Below are 22599 nucleotides of genomic sequence, written 5' to 3' on the forward strand. Positions count from 1 at the left end.
AACTTTCTAATGACTGTAATAAGTTAAGTATTGTTGTGTATTGTACTTCTACAAAAACTAATGGTTCCCTCTGACTAACAAATAGCAATGTCCACAACTCATTTCTTTTTAAAAAGACAACGTTCTCTAGAGGTCAAAATGTGTTCCTACATCTCCATCTTGTATATAGCAGATAGCCTATTAGCTACCACAGTGGCCTGCACTATAAAACCACTGAACTATTACTACTATATTTATTTGTTTGCTTATTTATTTGTTTGCATTTCCAAAACCATTACAAAATTACAGCTTTTTTGAAGAGAAAATGACTACAAACAGTAATAACACAAATTCATTTTCTTTTCTTCTTAGTCCCTTTATTTAATTAGGTGTTGCCACAGCGGAATGACCCACCAACTTATCCAGCAAATGTTATATGCAGCGGATGCCCTTCCAGCCACAACCCAAAACTGGGAAACACCCACACACTCTTGCACTCACACACATACACTAAACTCTCAGAAATAAAAGGTACAAGAGCGGTCATTAGGGTGGTACCATTTCAAAAGATACACATTTGTATTAAAGGATCCATATTGGTACCTTAAAAGCATATATTTGTACCTAAACATTTTAAGAGGAACACTTTTGTACTATTTAGGTCCTAATATGTACCCTTGAGGTATTAATAGGGACCCTTTAGGGACAATTGTGTAGCTTTTAAAAAGGTACCACCCCAATGACAGCTCTCGTAACTTTATTTCTGAGAGTGTATGGCCAATTTAGCTTATTCAATTCACCTGTACCGTATGTCTTTGGATTGTGGGGAGAATTTGAAGAACCTGGAGGAAACCCACGCGAACACAGGGAGAACATGCAAACTCCACACAGAAATGCCAACTGACCCAGCCAGGGCTCAAATCTCCTTGCTGTGAGGTGATCGTGCTACCCACTGCGCCACCTTAATGCCCTAATAACAGAAATAAAAATACTTATTTTATCATTACTTTATTGCCATCAAAATAGTATGAAACAACAAAACAAATGCCAGCATGCATTTCTTTCGAGAGTAACTTAATCAGCAAAGGTGAATTTGGATTGTTTTATTATTTAAAACGCATTTGTAATATTCATTCATTCATTCATTTTCTTTTCAGCCTAGGCGCTTTATTGATCTGGGTTCATCACAGCAGAATGAATCGCCAAATCATCCAGCATATGTTTTACGCAGCAGATGCCCTTCCAGCTGCAACCCATAACTGGAAAACATCCATACACACATTCACACACTACAGACAATTTAGCGTACCCATTTCACCTATACCACATGTCTTTGGACTTGTGGGGGAAACCGGATCTCCCGGAGGAAACCCACGTGAACACAGGGAGAACATGCAAACTCCAAACAGAAACACCAACTGACCCAGCCGAGGCTAGAACCAGTGACCTTTTTGCTGTGAGGCGAATGTGTTACCCACTGGGCCACCGTGCAGTCCACATTTGTAGTAATAATAATAATAATAATAATAATAATAATAATAATAATAATAATAATAATAATAATAATAATAATAATTAAAAAACAAAACATATACTGTACGTGTGTTTAGGTGGGCTTAAAGTACAAGGAGATTACACAATATGATCTTGCTCAGCATTACCTCTGAATTAACTTAATTAGTTTTGTAAGATGTTATTTATCCACCATATATAGGCAAGGGACGATAACCAGTTACAAGGTTTACTGCGGTTTGGAAAAGCCAAGGTTTTAAAACTGCTAAAATGGTATCCTATACATTTCCTAAGTTATATGTAAGGTATTTTTTTCATCTTTTTTTTTTTTTTTTTTTGTAAAGTGAAATCTATGGTTTTGAAACTAAATAAGATAGCAGAAATAAACGACTTCCTTGACATGTTTGTTGTTCCAAAATATTTCAAATCTATTCTAAGATAAAATATAGTGATACCGTGATATTTTTATCCAAGGTTATCATACCGCCAGAAACTTATACCAGCCCATGCTAATATATAAACATAAATATATTTCTGTTATAACACCACACCAAAATACATGTGCACTTTAGAAGTATTTCTGGCTGGTTAAAAATATCTTTAAACTAACAAAATTACTCTTGCAAACCACAATTCATACAAATCAAAAGAAGTAAAAAAAAAAAAAAGACAACAATAACGTAGTACAGGGGTGCGCAATCTCGGTCGTGAAGGGCCGGTGTCCTGCAAAGTTTAGTTCCAATCCCAATTTGACACACCTGGACTAGCTAATCAAGCTCTTAGGCTTTCTAGAAACCTCCTTGCAAGTGTGTTGAGGCAAGTTGGAGCTAAAATCTTCAGGACACCGGCCTTCTAGGACCGAGTTTGGTATGGAAGGCATTAAAATGAGCCTGTAAACACAACTGCCTCCATGCAAGTGCTCTTTGTGAGCCCAAAAAACATCATAATTATTGATACCCCTTCATACCCCTTTAAGATTTTACAGTCCCGCCTCATTCCAGAACGCAATGACATCAGTGGTTTAAGCAACCAATGAAAAAGCACGACGAGGATATGATAGAGAGAGTAGTGTGTGTAGTGCGGATACGTATGTGTGTGCGTGAGTGTGTGCGTGCTTGTGTGAGTGTGTGTGTGAGAGTGAGTGCGTTTGAAATTCTATAGACACTTTTTATTTTAATTATACACATTTCATCGTCCGTCTGTCGATTAACATTGACTTTACACATCCATGGATTATAACAGCGTTTTTGATGAGTGATGTCATTGCCGCTCATCAATTCAACACGACACAGGACTTAAATAGTTATTTCTAATTAGTTTACCTTCGTCAGAGCAATGGATTTTTAGAACAAGCGACGAGATTTTCTTTAAACTTGAACTTTAAAACCAGAAGTGGTCCCGCACGGAGGTCTGGTGTTGTTGTTTTGGCGCTGATGAACTCATGATATTTGTTTATTTTGGTTCCAGCACGAGTTTGTTTGCATGGAGCTGAACATCTCTGAACACACACATCATTATTGACTGTTCTTAAAAGAGCTGATCAATTCAGGGCTAATGTGTCAGAGATGAATCTTTAATTTTATGAGGTGATAAACTGAGAACAATCAAGGACAGGCAGAATGCTGAAGACCCTTACTAAAAAACTCAGAAGACACTCACTAAATGAGATCCACCCTTTTCAACTAAAGGTAAGACAATAAACAACAATATAAAAACATTTCTATAATAATTAAAAAAAACTTTGCACTGTAGTCACAATAATACTAAATGCCTTTCTAGGCCAAGATGCATGTAGTGTAAAATTTATATTGTATACTATATAGCATAGTTAAAAATCTGGCCACACTTTAAAATACAATGTTAATGTTACTCTGCATTTACATAAATAAGCACAACATAGTACTAATGAAAGGATAACTTTTTAGTGAAACAAACAAACAACATGTAATATACAGTATATATTACTGTATAAACATTATAAAATGAAGTGTTTCCACAAAGCACAGTTTTGTGACTGCTGTATTGTGGCACATTGCACACTCTTCCTATTTATAACATTCATGTACCATTTTACTACTATTTGTTTGTCTGTTGCTCTATAGCTCAAGCTGGATTTGTTACGAGCACTAGAGACAGAGACTAGTTTAAAACTTACTCACTCATTTACACTGCTATGCATATTTACCCAAGCTATCATCACACATACAGTTCCAGTGAAACTGGGAGTTAACAAACATCAAAGACTTGCTTCAGAGACTAATCAAAACAATAAGCTACATTCAAAAACTGTTATTTATATTTATTTATATATATATATATATATATATATATATATATATATATATATATATATATATATATAATTTATATTATACCTATGGTCCATAATTAATATGGATATATAATAACCTATAATTAATTCTGCTGAAGGCATTCAGAATATGTGTGCTACCCAAATAATGACTAAAATTAAGTCTTTGAGAACGGGTTTCTCAAGCCAGGTGGCGCATTAGACCAGGGGCTCATCTCCTGTTTCCAAAATGCATCACAAACTGCTTGAGAAACTGTTCTACTGCTCTTCAATAAGATGTACTTGTGTTTACTAACTGTTTATTCAGTTAGACATGAATTTTGAACTGTTAAGCTCGAAACAGCGATTTTTTTTTTTTTTTTTTTTTTTTTTTTTTTTTTTTTTTTTTTTTTTTTTTTTTTTTTTTTTTTTTTTTTTTTTTTTTTTTGATTACCTTAATTACCGACCAAAGTCATAACTGAACTAAACAGAAATGGAATGGTTGCGCGCGCACACGCAAACACATGGCTTGGAAAATGAAACTGAAACACTGGCCAATTTAGTGTTGGAGCATTCATGGCTAAATTTGACCAGTCCGGTGGCCAATTTTCATTGATTGCACATTTCACCAGTAAGAACAGAATGTGAAGGTTTAATTGGCAGAGTGATAGCACAGTCTTGGTTAAAATATTTCAATGCACACAACATTATGGGTGACATATCAGAGTTCAAAAGAGGACAAATTCTTGGCGTTGTCTTGCTGGCGCATCTGTAACCAAGACAGCAAGTCTTTTGGCCCGTTTCCACTGATGGTACGGTACGGTTCAGTTTGGTATGCTTTTTTGGCCGTTTCCACTGTCAAAAGGCGTACCAAACCAAACCGTACCACTTTTTCGGCACCCTTTCGAAAGCGTACCAAACACGAGAAAGGGTACCAAAAGGCGGAGCTAGACGCGCAGCTGAACGCCATTGGATTACAGAGAGGCATCATTTGCTTGCGCAACAAGCCAGAATGAAATCAAAAAACCCGCCATGTTTGAAATACACGCACAGCCGACGAGCCGAGAGATTACAGTGGATTTATATATACATATAATAACGAGCCATGGTCGACCCGGGCTCAAACAAACCTTGTCGTCATTTTGATGAACAGCTACAAAGCCAAGAAGAAGAGCAGATTTACCCTGTGCCCCGTAATTTTTTATGAGCCAGTCTGAGGCGCGAGCGGTTTCGCTTTCTTGCTTGCGCTCGCCGCGCGTCTATATCTGAAATACAAACTTCTTGAGCTGATGATAATAACCTGCTTTTGATTATTGACGTGCTTTTGAAACCCGATCCTGTCAGACACTGACAAACGCGAGAGTGAAGCGCCGAAAAAACAAGGGAGGAGCCGGAAAAAAGGAGCACATTATTTTTCAGCAAACATGAACAAAATTCCATCTTTAACGATTATTGTTTTTATCACCTTTTGGACTAATATGAACTCAGAATGATAGAATTGTTCTCTAACAGAGGCTACATGTGCTGCTGAAGATTACAGACACAGATGAGAGGTTTACACTGACTGTAGGCTATATTTTGGGTTGTTTTTTTTAACCTAAATACGGACGAAATGTCTGCTGCGTGTAGTTCTTCTGTAGTTAGTAACGTATCGGAGACTGTATAGGGCGGTATGTGTTTATATATGTTCATTTATTTAGTTATTTAATATAATTACAGACGTTACCGTAGGCTGTTTCGCACTGTTATTGATCTGCAGTTATAATCAACTCATGTTCATAGAAAAGTTGGTAATAAACATTTCTACACCAGTATTTATGTGTATAAAGCATCTGTTTTGTGAAAAGTGCTTCTCATATATGTGAGCGACCCGTACGGCTTTATTGTAGACATTTCCTCGAGCGAGAATGACGTCGACTGAAACTTTGTCGTACACCACGCCCACCAAAAGGGTACCCTTGTTAGTGGAAATGCAAGCTTGATAAAGGTGACCCATACCGACCCGAACCGTACTGTACTGTACCATTCAGTGGAAACGAGCCTTTTGATATGTATCTAGAGCCTAGAATTGGCAAATGTAGCTTGTGTGGATGCTACTGCACTACTTGCTTAAAATAATAGCTTCACTACTGAAAAGCTATTTGATTTAGAAAGTACTAACGCTACCGCCATGCTACTAGGAAATGCAGTTAAGCTAGTAGCGTCACTACTTGTACCGATGTTACTGCCCAACACTGGTGTTGATGGTGCCAGCAGCAAAAATCTTTAGCTGTGGACAATATGAAACATGTATGGTTCTCTCTTTTCACCTTCACCGTCTTTCCCACATTCTGAAAAGTTACAGTGTGGAAAAGCCCCAATGAAGCATACCACCCAGACTGTAGAGTGAAGCATGTGGGGTGGATCAGTGATGGTTTGTGCTGCAATATCATATCATTCCCCAGGCTCAATACTTGTGCTAGATGGCTGCATCACTGCTAAGGTCTACTGGACCATTATATAGAACCATGTTCACCTGGTGATTCATTGTATCCTGATGGCTTTGCTGTGAATCAGGATGATAATGCACCAATACACACTGAAAGACTGGTGACAGAGTGGTTTGATGAACATGAAAGTGAAGTCAGAGTCGCCAGATCTAAATATTATTGAGCCACTTTGGGGTGTTGTGGATGAGCAGGCACTGACATCATGTAGTAACCTGGCCACTATTCTGTGAGGAGAATGTGTTGATCACAAATGTGCTAAGCCAACTTTTCATGGAAACATTTGATACAGTATGTGCTTGTTTCAGCATATGCTGTGATGTTTTATAAAGAACTTGACCTTGAATGAACTTGAATGCTCTCATTTATTCAGTACACTTCTTGTTTCGTTACAGTGGGTGACCGAATTATAGTGTTCGCATTCCCATTACTCAATTTATACTTATTACACAGTTTCATTATTTGTCATGAGAGATCAGCCATGTTGTGCTCCTTTGTAGTGATCAATCTATGGCAATGCTGAGTTGATGATAGAAGATATGTGTGTATAAGACTCTAGATATTCGGTTAGATCTATTAGACCAATGAGAAGCTATGGAAGAAAGTTTAGGATCTTCATGGCATTGTCCCACAGGCACAAGCAAAGAAACTTTCACATAAATTATCCTATGGATGTTGTAATAAATCTTCATTTAAGCCTTGTGTTACAGCTTTTGACCTTTTAACGATTAGAGCAGTGGGGAATGCTGAACACAAATTAAATTTAAATAAGAGTATCACCAATGTAAACCAAACAACATTGTATAAGGAGGACATAAACAGATTAATGCTAACTGAGAACATTGAGTTATACAGAAATCTCCTTCATGCATGAACAGACACACACCCACAACTGTAGTCGTCATGGCCCCTGAAGGCTAATGTTGTTGGAGTCTTGAAATGCTGCTTATTGTACAGTATGTCTTCCAAAAGTCTAAAAGTGTGTTGTTCCAGTGTAAAACTTTGCAAGTGGAGCTGGTAGTGTGTGAGAACTTAGTCTTACCATAAGCAGACTACTTTATTTTGCAAAATTGCCTTTGCAAGTCTTCAAAGTAAGTTCTTTTGGAATTCTTGGAAAGCACAACGCTTTATCCGATTATTTTAGTCATTCATTCGCAATCTACAAAACATTAGCTGACCCACATAAACTTTGTTTTATATTTACACACTAGCCAAAAGCTTTGTCAGTTGTGCAGGCCTAATGTAAATATGTCATGAATCTTATGTAAGGACAGTTGGCTGAATTCACACTGTCAAACCACAAACACATTTCTATTAGCTAGTAGGGAAAAGACTGGAAATTCTACCTCAGTGTCATTTACATGTTGGCCAAGCGTTTAATCCAGATGCCAGACTGTAGAAAGTTGATTCTTGTAAGTCGGCATTAGAGAAAAAAGTATGTGGCAATTCCAAGAAGTAAATGTGACATTATGGACCACATTTGTACCGGAACATGTATTGTAAGCCTGCTTCTCAGGTTTTTTACTTTATTGGTAGAGGTACTGGGCTTTTAGCAGTGCAGTACGTTTTTATAGGCATTTGGCCTAATTGTGTTTATACAAATAAAGTGTTTTTGTTACAATAATAATAAAAATAAAACATGAGTTTACAAGTGTGGCCATTTCCTCTGTGTTAATAAATGGGTGACCTGAGTTAAATTCCAAACTTGTGAATTCCATATCACAATATTGCAACATTGTGAATTCTATCTGCTCCCTTTATAAAGCCAGAAAAGGCCATAAAATAATAATAAAGAACCTTAGGTATGGGTGATTAAAATGATAATGATCATTACAGAAAAATAGTTTTCCCCATAATAAAACAATAACAATGACATAATTAGTGGAATATATAAGTGGAACTTATAAATAAATATAAATATATATATATATATATATATATATATATATATATATATATATATATATATATATATATATATATATATATATATATATATATATATATATATATATATATATATACTAAGCTCCACACGGACAGTTTATCCATGCACACAAATGGCTGTGCAAGTTTGTTTACATGTCATAAATCGGCCCAAGCAAATGCTTCGATTGATGGGTGTTTGGGATTTGAAGCACTGCGCAGACTAGGGCTGGGTGATTAATCGATCTAATTTTCCCAGGTCATTTTTTTCAATTACTTTCCCTACCACAATTAGTGTCCCTACAAGTGCAGCGTATGTTTTGACGCAACTTTTACATGGTCTCATACCCCTCACTGTGACTGACGCTGACACTAACCTCTCAAAAAATGTCACAACCTCTAAAAAAAACTACACATCATGACGACACATAGCGCAAGCTCTGATTGGTCAGCTTGGTAGCGTTGAAGAGTGTGGACTGCGTGGAGAGGGCCAAAAAATAAATTGTAAATTAATTGTAATCGAGATAAAATGTTCAATTAATCAAGATTTTGATTTTAGGCCAAATCGCCCAGCCCTAGCGCAGACAAGTCAGTGTATGACATGAAGGCACATGGAGCAGTCAGTAATCTAATGGTTCTCGCAGTGCTTTGATGTGTAGACTCACTTATGGCTTAAATTTATATCACTGCAACATAGAGACCAGCAATTGGAAGGGACTTATGTCACTAGTAGATTCTGAGACCAAGTGGGTAGGATTTCCAGCAGGGGTAGATTAAGTGAAAGTCGACATGAAATGGATGTTCCTTTTTCTCATTTCGATATAAACATCCGATTGACCGGTTTTGAAATTACAAATAAAATGTAGGACAGTGCATGATTTTGTCTTTTGGGAACTGATTGGACAACGGGTGCAGAGCTATATGGCCCATTTCCACTGAGTGGTACAGTACGGTAGGGTGTACAGTACGGGTCACCTTTATCAGGCTTGTGTTTCCACTCCCAAAAGGGAACCAATGGTGGCCGTGATGTGCGACAGAAAGTTTTAGTTGAACTCATTCAGTTCACTCATGGAGTCTCATCAGTGTGCGTCATCCACTTGGATCGTGCCACGGCAGCCACTGGACAATGGCACCAGTGCGCTCACCACACACCAGCTATAGGGGGAGTGGAGAAACAGTTATAGAGCCATTTCAGTGGATGGGGATGATTGGGAGCCCATGATTGCTAAGGGCCGATGGAGGGAATTTGGCCAGGACACCAGGGTTACAACCCTACTCTTTACGAGAAGATTTTAAAGAAGGGATTTTAAATGACCACAGAGAGTCAGGACCTTGGTTTAACGTCTCATGCAAAAGACGGCGCTCACTGACAATAGTGTCCCCTTCACTTTACTGGGGCGTTAGGACACAGACCACAGGTTGAGCGCCCCCTGCTGGCTCACAAAATGTACCTGAAGCAACATATTTTCACATTTCACAAAAATGTTGGCTAAGGTGCGCATTTCTAATGAGCCTAGGCTTGTTCTTTTTTTAAGATGAATAATCTGGTTTAGTATATGAGACTCTGGTGTGTTTGCTTGTATACTGATGTTTCATATTAAACAAATTATAATATGAAACTCTAGAAAGAGGCATGTTACAGTAGTCCCACTTACTCATTTTATGTCACACATATTACCTACAGACACAGACATGTTCACAAACACACTGGCTAGCCATTTTTATAAGACCAACCACCATCCTAAACTGTTTAGCAGATGGTGCAGCTAGAGCTCATGGCTATGACACGCGTGTTGAAGCCCAGTATGCAACTCTCACCTACCGCCCACCACACCGCATACTGCTTTGACATCACAGGCTCCATTAAAACTCTAAGAGGAATTCTCTCTGAGGATGAAGATAATAGCGGGTTAGAAAATTTTTTTGGCTTGTTAAAAGAGTTATCGCAATTAGATTTTCATGGATTAAATGTGTAGACCTACACATAAGTTTGGACCTAAATGAGGCGCTTGATATAACCTTCATTTGCAAAAGAGGTTAAACTGGGCCATCTGTGACATTTTGCTCATTGCAATAAAAAGTACTTTATTAAAATAAATGAATGACTATAATATTTCACATATAATTGAAGCAATTCGTGGATAGATGGCAAAACACATGGAGGATTTTCAATCATAAATGTGAAGCTTACCTTGGTTGACTCATTGTTTGGTTATTACAGTTGAGTTATAAAGTGCACATGCAATGATTTACTTGAACTGAAAGCAAACATCTAGTTCTCATTTGTGACCTATTATACACTCACCGGCCACTTTATTTGGTACACCATACTAATACTGGGTTGCACCAGCTTTTGCCTTTAGAACTGCCTTAATCCTTTGTGGCATAGATTTGACAAGGTACTGGAAATATTCCTTAGAGATTTCGGTCCAAATTGACATGATAGCATCATGCAGTTGCTGCAAATTTGCCAAAGGTGCTCTATTGGATTGAGATCTGGTGACTGTGAAGGCTATTTGAGTACAGTGAACTCATCGTCATGTTCAAGAAACCAGTCTGAGATGATTCGCGCTTTATGATATGGTGCGTTATCCTGCTGAAAGTAGCCATCAGAAGATGGCTACACTGTGGTCATAAAGGGATGGACATGATCAGCAACAAAACTCAGGTAGGTTGTGGTGTTGACACAATGCTCAGTTGGTACTAACGGGCCCAAAGTGTGCCAAGAACTTTAAGCACATTATAGAAGAACTTTTTTTAAATAAACAAAGAACATAAACCGCTGTAGAATGGAAAAGGGGGAAAAAAAAAAAACAAGAGTGAGTATAGCAGCAATGACAATCAGAATAATATTGGTGGCATTTAAATAGTCTTTTTAGCAATAATAATAATAATAATGATAAAGTTGGTGATAAGTATAGTTATACTGTAGTAATTATTAGAAGTAATAATACGTTAATGTAATCTAGTGCACTTTTTTTCACCTTGGCATCTTTTGTTTATTTTCACATTTCTGGTTTTAATAACTAATAATAACACTGCGTTGTGCTTCATAAATACACATGATTAAAAATTGATTTGAAAGGAAAAGATGCATTGTGATGCGTCAGGATTTTTTTTTAGCATCTAATCATTACCATCTGGAGTGTAATGTAACCGAATTGCGAGACTAATCAAGATCCACGTCACTAATATTCACACATCCACTCACACGGTTATATACACACACACAAACACGCATGCTAAAGCCTGTAATCCATTACCGTCATCACTGACACTAATCTACCTCACACATTCAGATGAGAGAACAGTCAGTGCTAATGTAGCAAGCTGATCTGTCATCTCATTTTCGTTTGAGGTGTTAGCGAATCAGGTAACTATTAGCAATGGCTACTTCAGGTGAAAACTACTACATTTTAAAAAACTACTGTTGTTTTATAAGAAGCTGTCCAAATGAGGTCTACTTCAAAGCTGCAGTTTAGTTCCATAAAAGTGATATTCAGAAATAATGTTAAAGCCATTTCACAAGGACATTTACATTTTACCAATGTGATGTCCAAATTTATGAGGACATTCGGTTTATTTAAAGGGGATCTAATATGCAAAAATCACTTTTATAAGGGGTTTAAACACAGTTCTGTGGCAGCAGTGTGTAAATTCAACCAGCCTCTAATTGTAAAAATTTATTAATTAAATTTTTTATAATCACTCTTTATAAATACAGTCTGCAGAAACAGTTTGAACATTTGAATTTAAAGTGGCAGCATGATTTCCGCAACTGTTTCATTTTTGAACTGTTTTCATTTTCATTCATTTTTTCCTTAACCCAACAGCCTAAAGGGCGCTTTCTAGCTAATTTAAGTTATTGATCATGTACTGCTCAAGATAAGCAGAAGGCAGATTTTTTTCCCTATTTTACAAAATTTAAGTGTTTATTGAAATTGTATTTATCTGTCTGGGGATTATTAGTCATTTATATATAGGTTATATAAAATGTTAAGGCTACTTACAGAGAGGTGATGCATTTTCAACCATTAAACATGTTTTCCTTCAACCCCTTAACTGTCACCCTTTGACAGGTGGGACATTTGCATACAGTTACAACAGTACCTTATTTAGTCCAAACCTAAAGTAATATAAAGTAAATAAATAAAATATATATATAAAAAAAAATTTAAGTAATATTAATGAAAGCTTGCAAAATGTGGTTCCCATATTTGGTGACTGATTTTCAAAACAGTTGACAGGAACAGTTCATTAATTTGCAGCAAGAATATTCTCGGGCTGTGTGGTAAGGATTTAATTTGTTACATGAATTTTGAATAGCAATGCACATGAAATATCATGAACGACAGGTCATGAAAGTTTTTTACTACACCCAAACGAAATCTGACTGTAAGCTTATTTTTTAAGACATCAACTTTAGGTAGAAAGAGACCAAACTTAAAAGATACTTCATCCAATAACTGAACTTTTTTTTATTTATTTATTTATTTTGAGCATTTTTGGATGAACTATCCCAATAAATCTATGCTCCAAAGTATTGAACAATTTAAGTTGAAATGTCATATTGTGGTTTTTTTTAAATGGCACAATGGATTTAATTGTAAAAAAGTACATACAACATATATAAACGTAATTTATTGTGGTTGTTAGGTTCTGGAAAAGCATAAAAATGCATCTCATCTTGAAAGTGCTTGAAAAGTGCTGGAATTTGAAGTTGGAAAAGGTGTAAGAACCCTGCAAAGAGTTATAAAACATTATTTATTGGGTATTTTGAGCAGAAACTTCACATTTAAACTATGTACATAAGAGGCTTATTTTACATCTTGTGAAAATTGGCATAATAGGTACTCTTTAACATCAAAGAACACAATCTAAATGAGCTTAAGAATGAAAAGTTTGTCCCCCTTGAAAGTGTTAATGTCTAATTTCATTATGCATTAGCATAAGTCATAATCAGTGGCATAAAATGGTTTAAAATGACAATAATATAACTTATGCTAAAAACTTTATGCACAACAATGATTTGTTCTGGAGACAGCTGGATCCAAGATTGTGTGAACCTCAGGATAAGGAGAGACTAATATGAGAGTAGATTCCATTCTTATTACAGTGATTTTTTTGAGAAGTGTTCCTAGTTCCCGTTGCCCTGATCAATGCAGCCTTATGGCACGGTCATGTCAGATGCTAATGAAGGGTTAAGCGTGAGGCATTTACATATTAATTTTATGCAAAGATGCAATAGACATCCTGCGGTGTGGTTCATGCAAACGAGGCGGCACGAGTGATGCGATCTGAGCAGATTCCATGTTGCAAATTAAGCATTTTGGCTGTTTAACCCGTGTAATGTGTAGCTTGTGCGAAAAATCTGAAATTACTTGCCATGTTCTCTAGAGCTGCACGATTAATCGAAAAAGATTGCAATCTCGATTTGACCCTACACACCATCTTAATTCAGCTTTTCTACAAGATAAAAAAGTAATTATTATAAATTTGTAAAACTATTATGTTTAAATGCGTGTTGTAAAAAAATCATATGTTTGAAGACTCGTGCTTTGTCACGACTGAAATCAAAAACGAATGAAGGCAAAACTAAACGAGTTTAGTTTTTATATTACTTTTACATGAGCTTGACTGAAAACTACATTTGATCATTGTGTTACATCTGTTCTCCGGTACTTGCCGACTGTTTGTAAATTCAAGACCGCATTTCCTAACATAAAACTATACACAATTTCTGATTAGCGGAGACTTCCTATATTAAAAGTTTTAAAATCGCTATTGAAAACAAAAGTCTAATATAATCAACAGTGGACATTTTGATAGTTTTACATAACATGAACATGACTGAAGTTGAATCATTTTATTACCTGTGTCATTTTGGGGTAGGGGTAAATTTTGAAGCCCTTGCTTTTTGCACTCTGTTTCAAGGGCCAAGGAAAGTGGTAGTGGTACAAAAATAGAAATGGGATTGGGCCTACGTCTTCCATATCACGTAAAGCACAGCTATCCTCTCAAAATTCATGTCAGCTATTTTGCCAAGAAACTGGAGCAAATTGCATCTGTTGTAAAGTAAATGTGTGAATGAAGAGAGTATTTTAAAAATGTTCAAGCATCTAATTATGCGCAAATAATGTGATTTACTTGCACAAGTCATGCCCTGCCTGAACACCCCATAACAATAACTAGGGGACTAGGATTTCAAAGTATTACGTTTGGGTTCAGTATTATTACTTGCCAGAACTGTCTTACGTCTTGCATTGCGTTTTGCCGTCTGAGGCGCATGTAATTTATTATAGAAAAAAGAAAAAAGGCCTACAGTGCCAAGGTTTTTTTTTTCAGTATTGTTAGGTTGGAAGTACACTGTTCCTATATGAGTTCAAAAAACACATCATGATTAAGGCACTGTAGATTCAGTTCTTGTAGCCCACACATGACCTAGTCACCTGACCAAACCTGGTTTCTCCCAAGGTTTTTTGTTTTCTCCATTTCTGTTACTGTTTTTCTTTTTTGTTTTTGGCTTACATGCTTGGGGTCTAAAAGACATTGTTAAATGACACTTGAGCAACTTTAAAGAATGAAATGAATCGAGCTGAATAATGTTAGCAGCACAATTTGGATTTGCTTCAAGTTTGCATCAATAATTCAGTTTGAAACTATTTCTTTTGAATATTAAAATATACAGATGAAGTTGACATTACTTCATTATACCTTTTTACAGAAATATTGTTGACAAACACCTTTAGTTAGTAATACAAATACTTGCGGAAAAGTGTATACCTTTAGTTGTACAGTGGTTTGAAGGGAAATGACTTTGTTTTTAACCATTCTTCTGGAGTAAAATCAACATGTTTGCCTTTTCTGGCAGAAGTCAGGATCTTTCTTGGTTTATTGTGCTGCCTGCAGTTGAAAATACCCTCTTTGAGTTAGTTAAATGAGATGATGTTTAGGAATTTTCATTAACGCATTCACATAAATTAATTAACAGTGTTTTCTGAGTTAACTGTGTTTTTAATAAAGTTTTGGAGCATCTTGCGATGTAAAAATAAGCAGTTTTTTTTATCATTTCTTAATAAGCATTGTTTATTATTAGGCTATTCATAGGCTATATTTGTAAATATAGCTGATGTAAAAGCATTTTTAATGTTTAAGATTTATTTAGGCTACTGCAGAAAAAAATACTGTGTTCATTTTAACCGAATGTGTGTGTTTATTTAACTATTAATATTATGCTAATTTAGGTGATTGACTGCTGACATAACGATGTGGATAATGTAATGTTACCGTTAGTAGCTAGACAGTCAAAAACATTTCATTAGTTTGCATTGTAGTTAATGCACTTTTGAAAGATACATTCACAGATTGCTTGCGTTTCCGCTTATAAAAGAAAACAACTTGTTGCGTTTGTTGCCTACCAGAGAAATACAACCTGTTTGGTTCACTCCGCAAGCTTGCGAGCTATGTGTGTGCGCGAGTCTGTGTCGCGAGCTATGTGTGTGCACTTAGCACGAGCTTCTGCTGAGTGTGCATGCACAGCCGAGAACTGTGAAGGCTTTTATACCTGATTCGCTCACCGGATACACAAGCATTTCTCATGTGAGATGATGCCAACTGTGCAGATGAATATAAAATATGGCAAATTAGAAAAGGTTGCTCAGTTAAATTATGCTACTGTGAGTAATGTTTATTCAGCAATAATGCTCCAGTACCAATAGCAGAACTGTGAACGTCAGAGCTTATCGATACTTTTATTGACGGTCTTTTATATTTTAGCACCGATACCGACAAAGTACTGAGTTTCGGTACCCATCTTTAATCCTAAACAAGTGCAAATTATGGTTAGCTAGGAGCATGTTTCATTGTTAACGAAAAGTTATAAAAATAAATTGGCAAAAATATACATTCCACAGCCCTTTTTAAATCATTTTTCTGGTTGATTTAATTATTTCAACTAGACTGCCAAGTTTTATTAAAAACTCATCATCTGGTAAATCACCCTTTTATGTACGCACTTGATGTTCAATGTGTTACCTGACTACTGTTTGTAAGTGTTTGTGAAATTTACGAGCAATCTCTGAGTGAAAATGATTGCTACACCCTTATTGTTTAGTGCGGTGACTTCACAGAAAGTAATGTGTAATGTTTTCAAAAACATTGGAATGCTAAATTATAGCTGCCAGCGGCTTCGGGACATTTTCTAGCAGGGGTATTGGTGGTGTGCAAGGATAGTTTGTGGTGGCTTTGAGATTTGAGAGCGACTGGATTTCAGTGAGTGGAAATGGCTTTTCTGGGGCTTGCCGTGAGATTCAAGTACATGTGAGAAAGAGTGACACATTTGAGTCATTCAGTTCTTCTCACTGTTTGCTCGGTGAAAGGCAAAAGAGATGAGAAGTGGGGTGTGTTTGTGTGTGTGTGTGTGTGTGTGTGTGTGTGTGTGTGTGTGTGTGTGTGTGTGTGTGTGTGTGTGTACTTGAGAACAGATGGCAGCTGGTTAGTTGGGCTTGGACAAGGTAATTACCGTACTTAACTCTATACTGGTGCAATCTGTTGGGTTTTCTCTGAGTTCCATTTTCTATTTCTTATCAGCTTTTCTCTTAATAATCTTGTCTAAATTAACCAACACTGAGACTGAGCGAAGCCTTAGCATTTTGACTTTTCTTGTTTTACTTAAGTTCGTGCTTCTTTATTTTTTCGTTTCACACTTAAGGATCTTTACTGAAACAAAACAAAGAAAGATTCACTCTGAAGATAAACTGAAATACAGATGCATTAAAGGAACACTCCACTTTTTTGGGTTTTGAGTCTGGCTGTGAGCACTTTTAGCTTAGCTTAGCATAACTCATTGAATCAGATTAGACGATTAGCATCTCTCTTAATGGTCAAAGTAAGTTGTGAAAAAATAGTCAAGGAACTTTGTCATCATACTATAGTTGCAGCAGGCACAATGATATTATGCAGCGCCGGAAATAGTCCCCAGCCCTAAGATCTACACTTGCACCACCAATTAGAATCTGCTTAGTATCGTTGTGCTGCTGCAGCCATGGTACAGCAGCAAACTTCCTTGATTAATATGCCAAAAGGAGAATATAGTTGCTGTAACTGTGAAAGAGTCGAGCTTCAAATAGGAAAATAATCAAAACTATTTGGTCGTTTTTGAACAAGAGTCTAATAATCTAATCTAAGTCATCTGTCTGTCTGTCTGTCTATCTATCTATCTATCTATCTATCTATCTATCTATCTATCTATCTATCTATCTATCTATCTATCTATCTATCTATCTATCTATCTATCTATCTATCTATCTATCTATCTATCTATCTATCTATCTATCTATCTATCTATCTATCTATCTATCTATCTATCTATCTATCTATCTATCTATACTTGTTAAATGAGCCTATTTCCAAAAAAAGTGGAATTTTTCTTTAAATAATTCTTTCCATTTGTTTGTATGAGCAGTGGGACATGACACTCGAAGTATGCTTGTTTGTATCATGGTTATTCAGGTTTGTCTGACCTTTGCTTTGCTTTTGAAACAGATTTCCTACCATGGAAGTGAGGAAGGGTGGGAGAGTGAAGATTCAGAAGGGGAAAACCAGGAGCTGGCACAGATTGACAGAGGTGAGTGTGCTTTGCCATTTTTTATTGCTTAGATAAAACAGAGCTTAAACAACTTGTTGATAAAAATAGCAATAATACTTGGATAATACATTTAAAAATGTTTACTTAATTTACTGTTATTTTTGTATACAAGTGTAAGTATAGTTTGCTGATTTTGTCTTGTAAATAAGCTGAACTGGTTTTATTTACATTTCAAATAATTAAAAGGTCATGCTTGGTATTAGGCATTATAACAAATGTAATATGAATTGCATGTTTTATTCAGAGAAAACAATGTGCAGGTTGACAATTATATATATATATATATATATATATATATATATATATATATATATATATATATATATATATATATATATATAATCCATTTACTAAAATCATTTAAGTTAATTTTTTTTCCTCAATGTACACACAGCACTTCATATTGACCAAATTGTTGACACTTTGGCAGATTTATAAAAAAAGAAAAACTGAAATATCACATGGTCCTAGGTATTCAGATCATTTGTCCAGTATTTAGTAGAAGCACCTTTTGATCTAATACAGTCTTTGATCTATTTTGAGTCTGTTTGGGAAAGATGCAACCTGGATCATCTGCCATTCCTCCTTGCAGATCCTCTCTAGTTCTGTCAGGTTAGATGGTAAATGTTGGTGGAGAGCCATTTTAGGTCTCTCCAGAGATGCTCAATTGGGTTTAAGTCAGGGCTCTGGCTGGGCCATTCAATAATAGTCATGGAGTTGTTGTGAAGCCACTCCTAGCCGTTTGCTTAGGGTCATTGTCTTATTGGAAGGTAAACCTTTGGTCCAGTCTGAGGTCCTGAGCAATCTGGAGAAGGTTTGCATGCAGGCTGTCACATTACGGGGCCACATTCATCTTTCCCTTGGTTGCAAACAGTTGTCCTGTCCCTGCAGCTGAAAAACACACACCGAGTACAATTACTGTAGGGTCTGTATTGGACAGATGATGAGCAGTGCCTGGTTTTCGCCACACATACCACTTGGCCAAAAAGTCATCAGACACGAAGCAGCCAAACGCTGTAGAGAGACTGGATGAATGATTTAAATGGGTCGATGTGAAAGGTGTCAGAACTGGAACATTCGCATCATGAACGGCTGATGCAGACCTTTTTGCCTGAACTATTACTACTCTCCATAATTACATCATGATTGAATTCTGATTTGAACTTTTTTCACTTCCATTATGAGAGGTTCTCAATGTCACAAAAAAGTCTAGGTTCTTCATACCAAACACTCTATTGCATTAACACTGCATAACTAAATGTATGTAGTGTGTATTTTATCCCAGTTTTTGATATGGATATGGTCAGACTCAGACCTGCATTTTAAAATAGCTGACACCTTTAAAACTTGTGTTTGGTAGTTAGAACTAGAAAATAAAATTTATTCAAATTCTGAGTTAGTTTAACATTTATATTTAATCCTTTTGGAATCCTTTCATCCAAAGTGACATATAAAAGAGAACAATAGAAGTAATCAAAGCAACTAAAAGAACAACAAACATGAAAAAAAATGACATGCTTGACATGGTGTGAAAGAGTTTTATTGCTCAAAGTCATATCATGCTTATAATAATTGAAACTATAAATGAGATTGTTGGTGTTCAAAGTCCTAGTTGATCGTTACCAAAGATCCTGAAGTTTTTCAAGCCTTAACCATAACACTCTCCTGTTGGTAACTCAGCAGTGGTGGCCAGCCAATATCCCCTCTCTTTCTCCTGCCAGTTAACTCCTCCCTTCTATTCCAGACCAAACATGAGGCTCTCTCTGCTTCCTCCCCCATTCTTCGCACTGCCTTCTTTCTCTCAGTCTAATATCTGTCATCAGCTTCCAGGCTGGGAAGCCCCTACATTGCACCAAGTCTGGGTACAACCTTGTATGCCAGCCTTTGTCCATGCATTCCTGCACCAGGTCTTTATAGCGTTCAGTTTTCAGACATACATACAGTAACCGCATGGGAAGGGGAAAAAGTAAAAAAATTTGGTTCACTTGAACCATGTGGTGTAAATGCAGCCTATTTCTCCATCCAGTTTTTGCAGTAACTAGGTAATGCACCACAGATGTCTTCCTTCAATTTTGAGGTTTGTTTCGCAGACTTCAAAGCTGTCATTACTAGGGATGCACCAAATTTTTGGCTTCCGAAAATTATTAGCTGGAATTGGCATTTCCAATTGGTGTTTTTGAAAAATACAAATCAAAAAGAATATTATGCTGCACCATAATGTTCATCACTCTTGTTTTTACTCTCCCTCCAGCTGTATGTCTAGTCATTGTATAGAGTGAAACAGCGGATGTGGCAAGCGATGCGCTATGGAACCCATTCATTTTATAGCATCATGCAAGGCCGGTTTGTTGCTTTGTCGACAAAAGCGCAAAAGTAGTGGAGCATGTGCACCATGGTCAAAGTTCAGAATAACTCAATATTTGGCTCTGTTCATATTCCGTTCATTGAACTGATACTTATCAATGCATGAACTACACGTGCTCACCGGAATAGCAAAATCCATTCAAAATAAACCGCTGACAAGATTTTTTTTGTTGTTGCTAACGTAGTGCTGTCATGTCAACCCTGGTAAAGTGATGCCTCTTCACTCATTCTCGATCAATAAAATGTGTTTATTTTGTGGTTTTTGACGTCTGTATAATACAAGTTATTGAGTTAAATTGAAAATGTCTTAAATTATTTTAATTAAGTGTATAGTAAACAATTATTACAAAGGTTTCGTTTTTCAGTCAAGTGAATCCAGAATTTGGATGAACCTTGATTAAATCAATGATTGTCTGGTGATAGTCCATGCACAGCCTTGAAACAAACATCGCTTTGTAATGAACTCTGTAGCATTTAGGAAGCCAATGCTGGTTAATTGAAGCAGAAGTAATATGCTCTCTCCCTTTTATGCCAGTTATAAGTCTGGCAGCAGAGGTTTGAACATGTTGCAAATGTGCAAGGGAGAATTGATTCACACCCAGGTACGGCACATTACATTAGTCCAAACAAGATGACACCAAATTATGAATAACCTTCTCCAAGTCTTCAAATGAGAGAATGGAAATCTGTTTTTGACCACAGCATTAATTTGGCGGCCCAATTTAACATGAGAGTCAAAGATGACACCAATATATATTTTTTTACATTTTACATAGGACAGTTTCTTCCCTGGAAATTGACCAAGGCAGTCATGGACCTCATTGACATGACTCATATTGCCAAAAATGACTGTACCTGTTAATTAAGGCTAACATGCTAGAACAATATAAATTTTAATCGGTTGCGGCAATTTTGCATACAGCATACCTCAGAAATAAAACCAGGAAGAAAAAACTCTTGACATTTCCCTGAAGTTGTCGCATGAATTGCATCATCAGATTTGGTTCTTTCTTTTCTATTGGTTTTTGTTTTGACGCTCATCGCAGCTGTTTTTACACTGCAGGAAAATATCTGAAATCTTCAGACACTCCCAGAACTTCATCGGAGGGAAAATCTGATCGCAAGGGCCATTAAGCGGCTGTCTATGAACATGCCAAATCAAAGATCAGAGATTTTAGCCTATGATTCCAGGATTTCTTTAGGATTTCTTCAATTTGTCTCAGACGACCAAATCATGGCTGAAATTCCACTGTGAGCAGGGCTTTTTTTTGAGCTTTCAAAAATGGGGGGCAGAGCACTTTGCAGCCAAGCAAACAGTAAGCAATTGTAAAGATAATTATTATCCATTGTTGTTCTCATAGTTTCTATTAAAAGTTAAAATTATACTCTCAAAATTACATTTAAGCTAAAACCATTTTGATTTTCTATTATTTAACACACCTACAGGTCCATAAATATTTGGACATAAACACAATTCTAAGGAGCCAATTGTCCAATTACTTTTGCACCCTTAACAAGTGGGAGCCACTGATGCAAACTGTTGTAGTTCCTACAGCGTTCACTTGATTTGGATGTAAATACCCTCAAATTAAAGCTGACAGTCTGCAGTTAAAGCATATCTGGTTCGTTTATTTCCAATCAATAATGTTGGTGTATAGAGCCAAAAATGTTAGAATTAGACCTAACTGTATATAAACTCAACAGTAAATGTTTTTTTCTTCTTTTTTTGAGGGAAAGGTCAGGGAATTTGATATATGAACCCTGCATTATTATAATTTTTAGATAGCACAATATATTCATTTCTGACCATTTGTTTTCTCTAAATGACAACCTTTTACCTTCTACAGAGCATCGACGGAACTGTGCCTTGACTCCTCTCGCCACCAGCCAGCAGCACAATCAGGGCATTCTTTCACCTGCCCACTTACGCCGTCTCCGTTTACTTCTGGACCCCGCCCTGGAGCGCCACAGTTCAGAAGAAGAACTGGAACGCATCGCAGGGGCCATAGGGGCTGAAGGGGGCAGAAAGTGGCATAGACATGGAGACATAAGTAGCGCTTCTAGTGATGAGGAAGTGAAGGACCTGTGTGGGTCAATTGAACCAGCGACTGGGACTCACTTGAGTGCCACTTCTCCGAGCCCTGTTCTCTTCAGTTCCTCTCCTCCTCGAGGGCTTAAGCCTTCCCACACACCAGCCCGCCTTCCTGTCCGGCCCATCATTCTCAGCCACTTTGAACAACCTTCCATGCCTTACTGGAGGCACCGGCCCACTTACACAGGAGAACCTGGTCGCCCCAGCCTGGACCTGGAGAAAATGCAGCAGGTAAAAGACATCGTTTTAAAAGATAGAGGGTACACAGTGTATCAGTAAAGGACAAAACTATGAATTTGAACGC

At 36.8% G+C, this 22599-nt stretch overlaps 1 protein-coding gene across 1 annotated transcript in view; it reads left to right on the forward strand.

Annotated features, from left to right (window-relative positions):
* Positions 1-2573: 2573 nt before the first annotated feature.
* The window catches only part of si:dkey-16j16.4 (uncharacterized), a 40804-nt gene continuing 20778 nt past the window's right edge, over positions 2574-22599 (forward strand). The window contains exons 1-3 of the mRNA XM_056477231.1: positions 2574-3179; positions 17737-17818; positions 22051-22526. Coding sequence (XP_056333206.1) covers positions 3111-3179; positions 17737-17818; positions 22051-22526 — 627 coding nt within the window. The 5' untranslated portion in view covers positions 2574-3110. The remainder of the gene's footprint in view (positions 3180-17736; positions 17819-22050; positions 22527-22599) is intronic.

This window comes from Danio aesculapii, chromosome 17, assembly GCF_903798145.1.
Source record: "Danio aesculapii chromosome 17, fDanAes4.1, whole genome shotgun sequence".
NCBI classification, from domain to species: domain Eukaryota; kingdom Metazoa; phylum Chordata; class Actinopteri; order Cypriniformes; family Danionidae; genus Danio; species Danio aesculapii.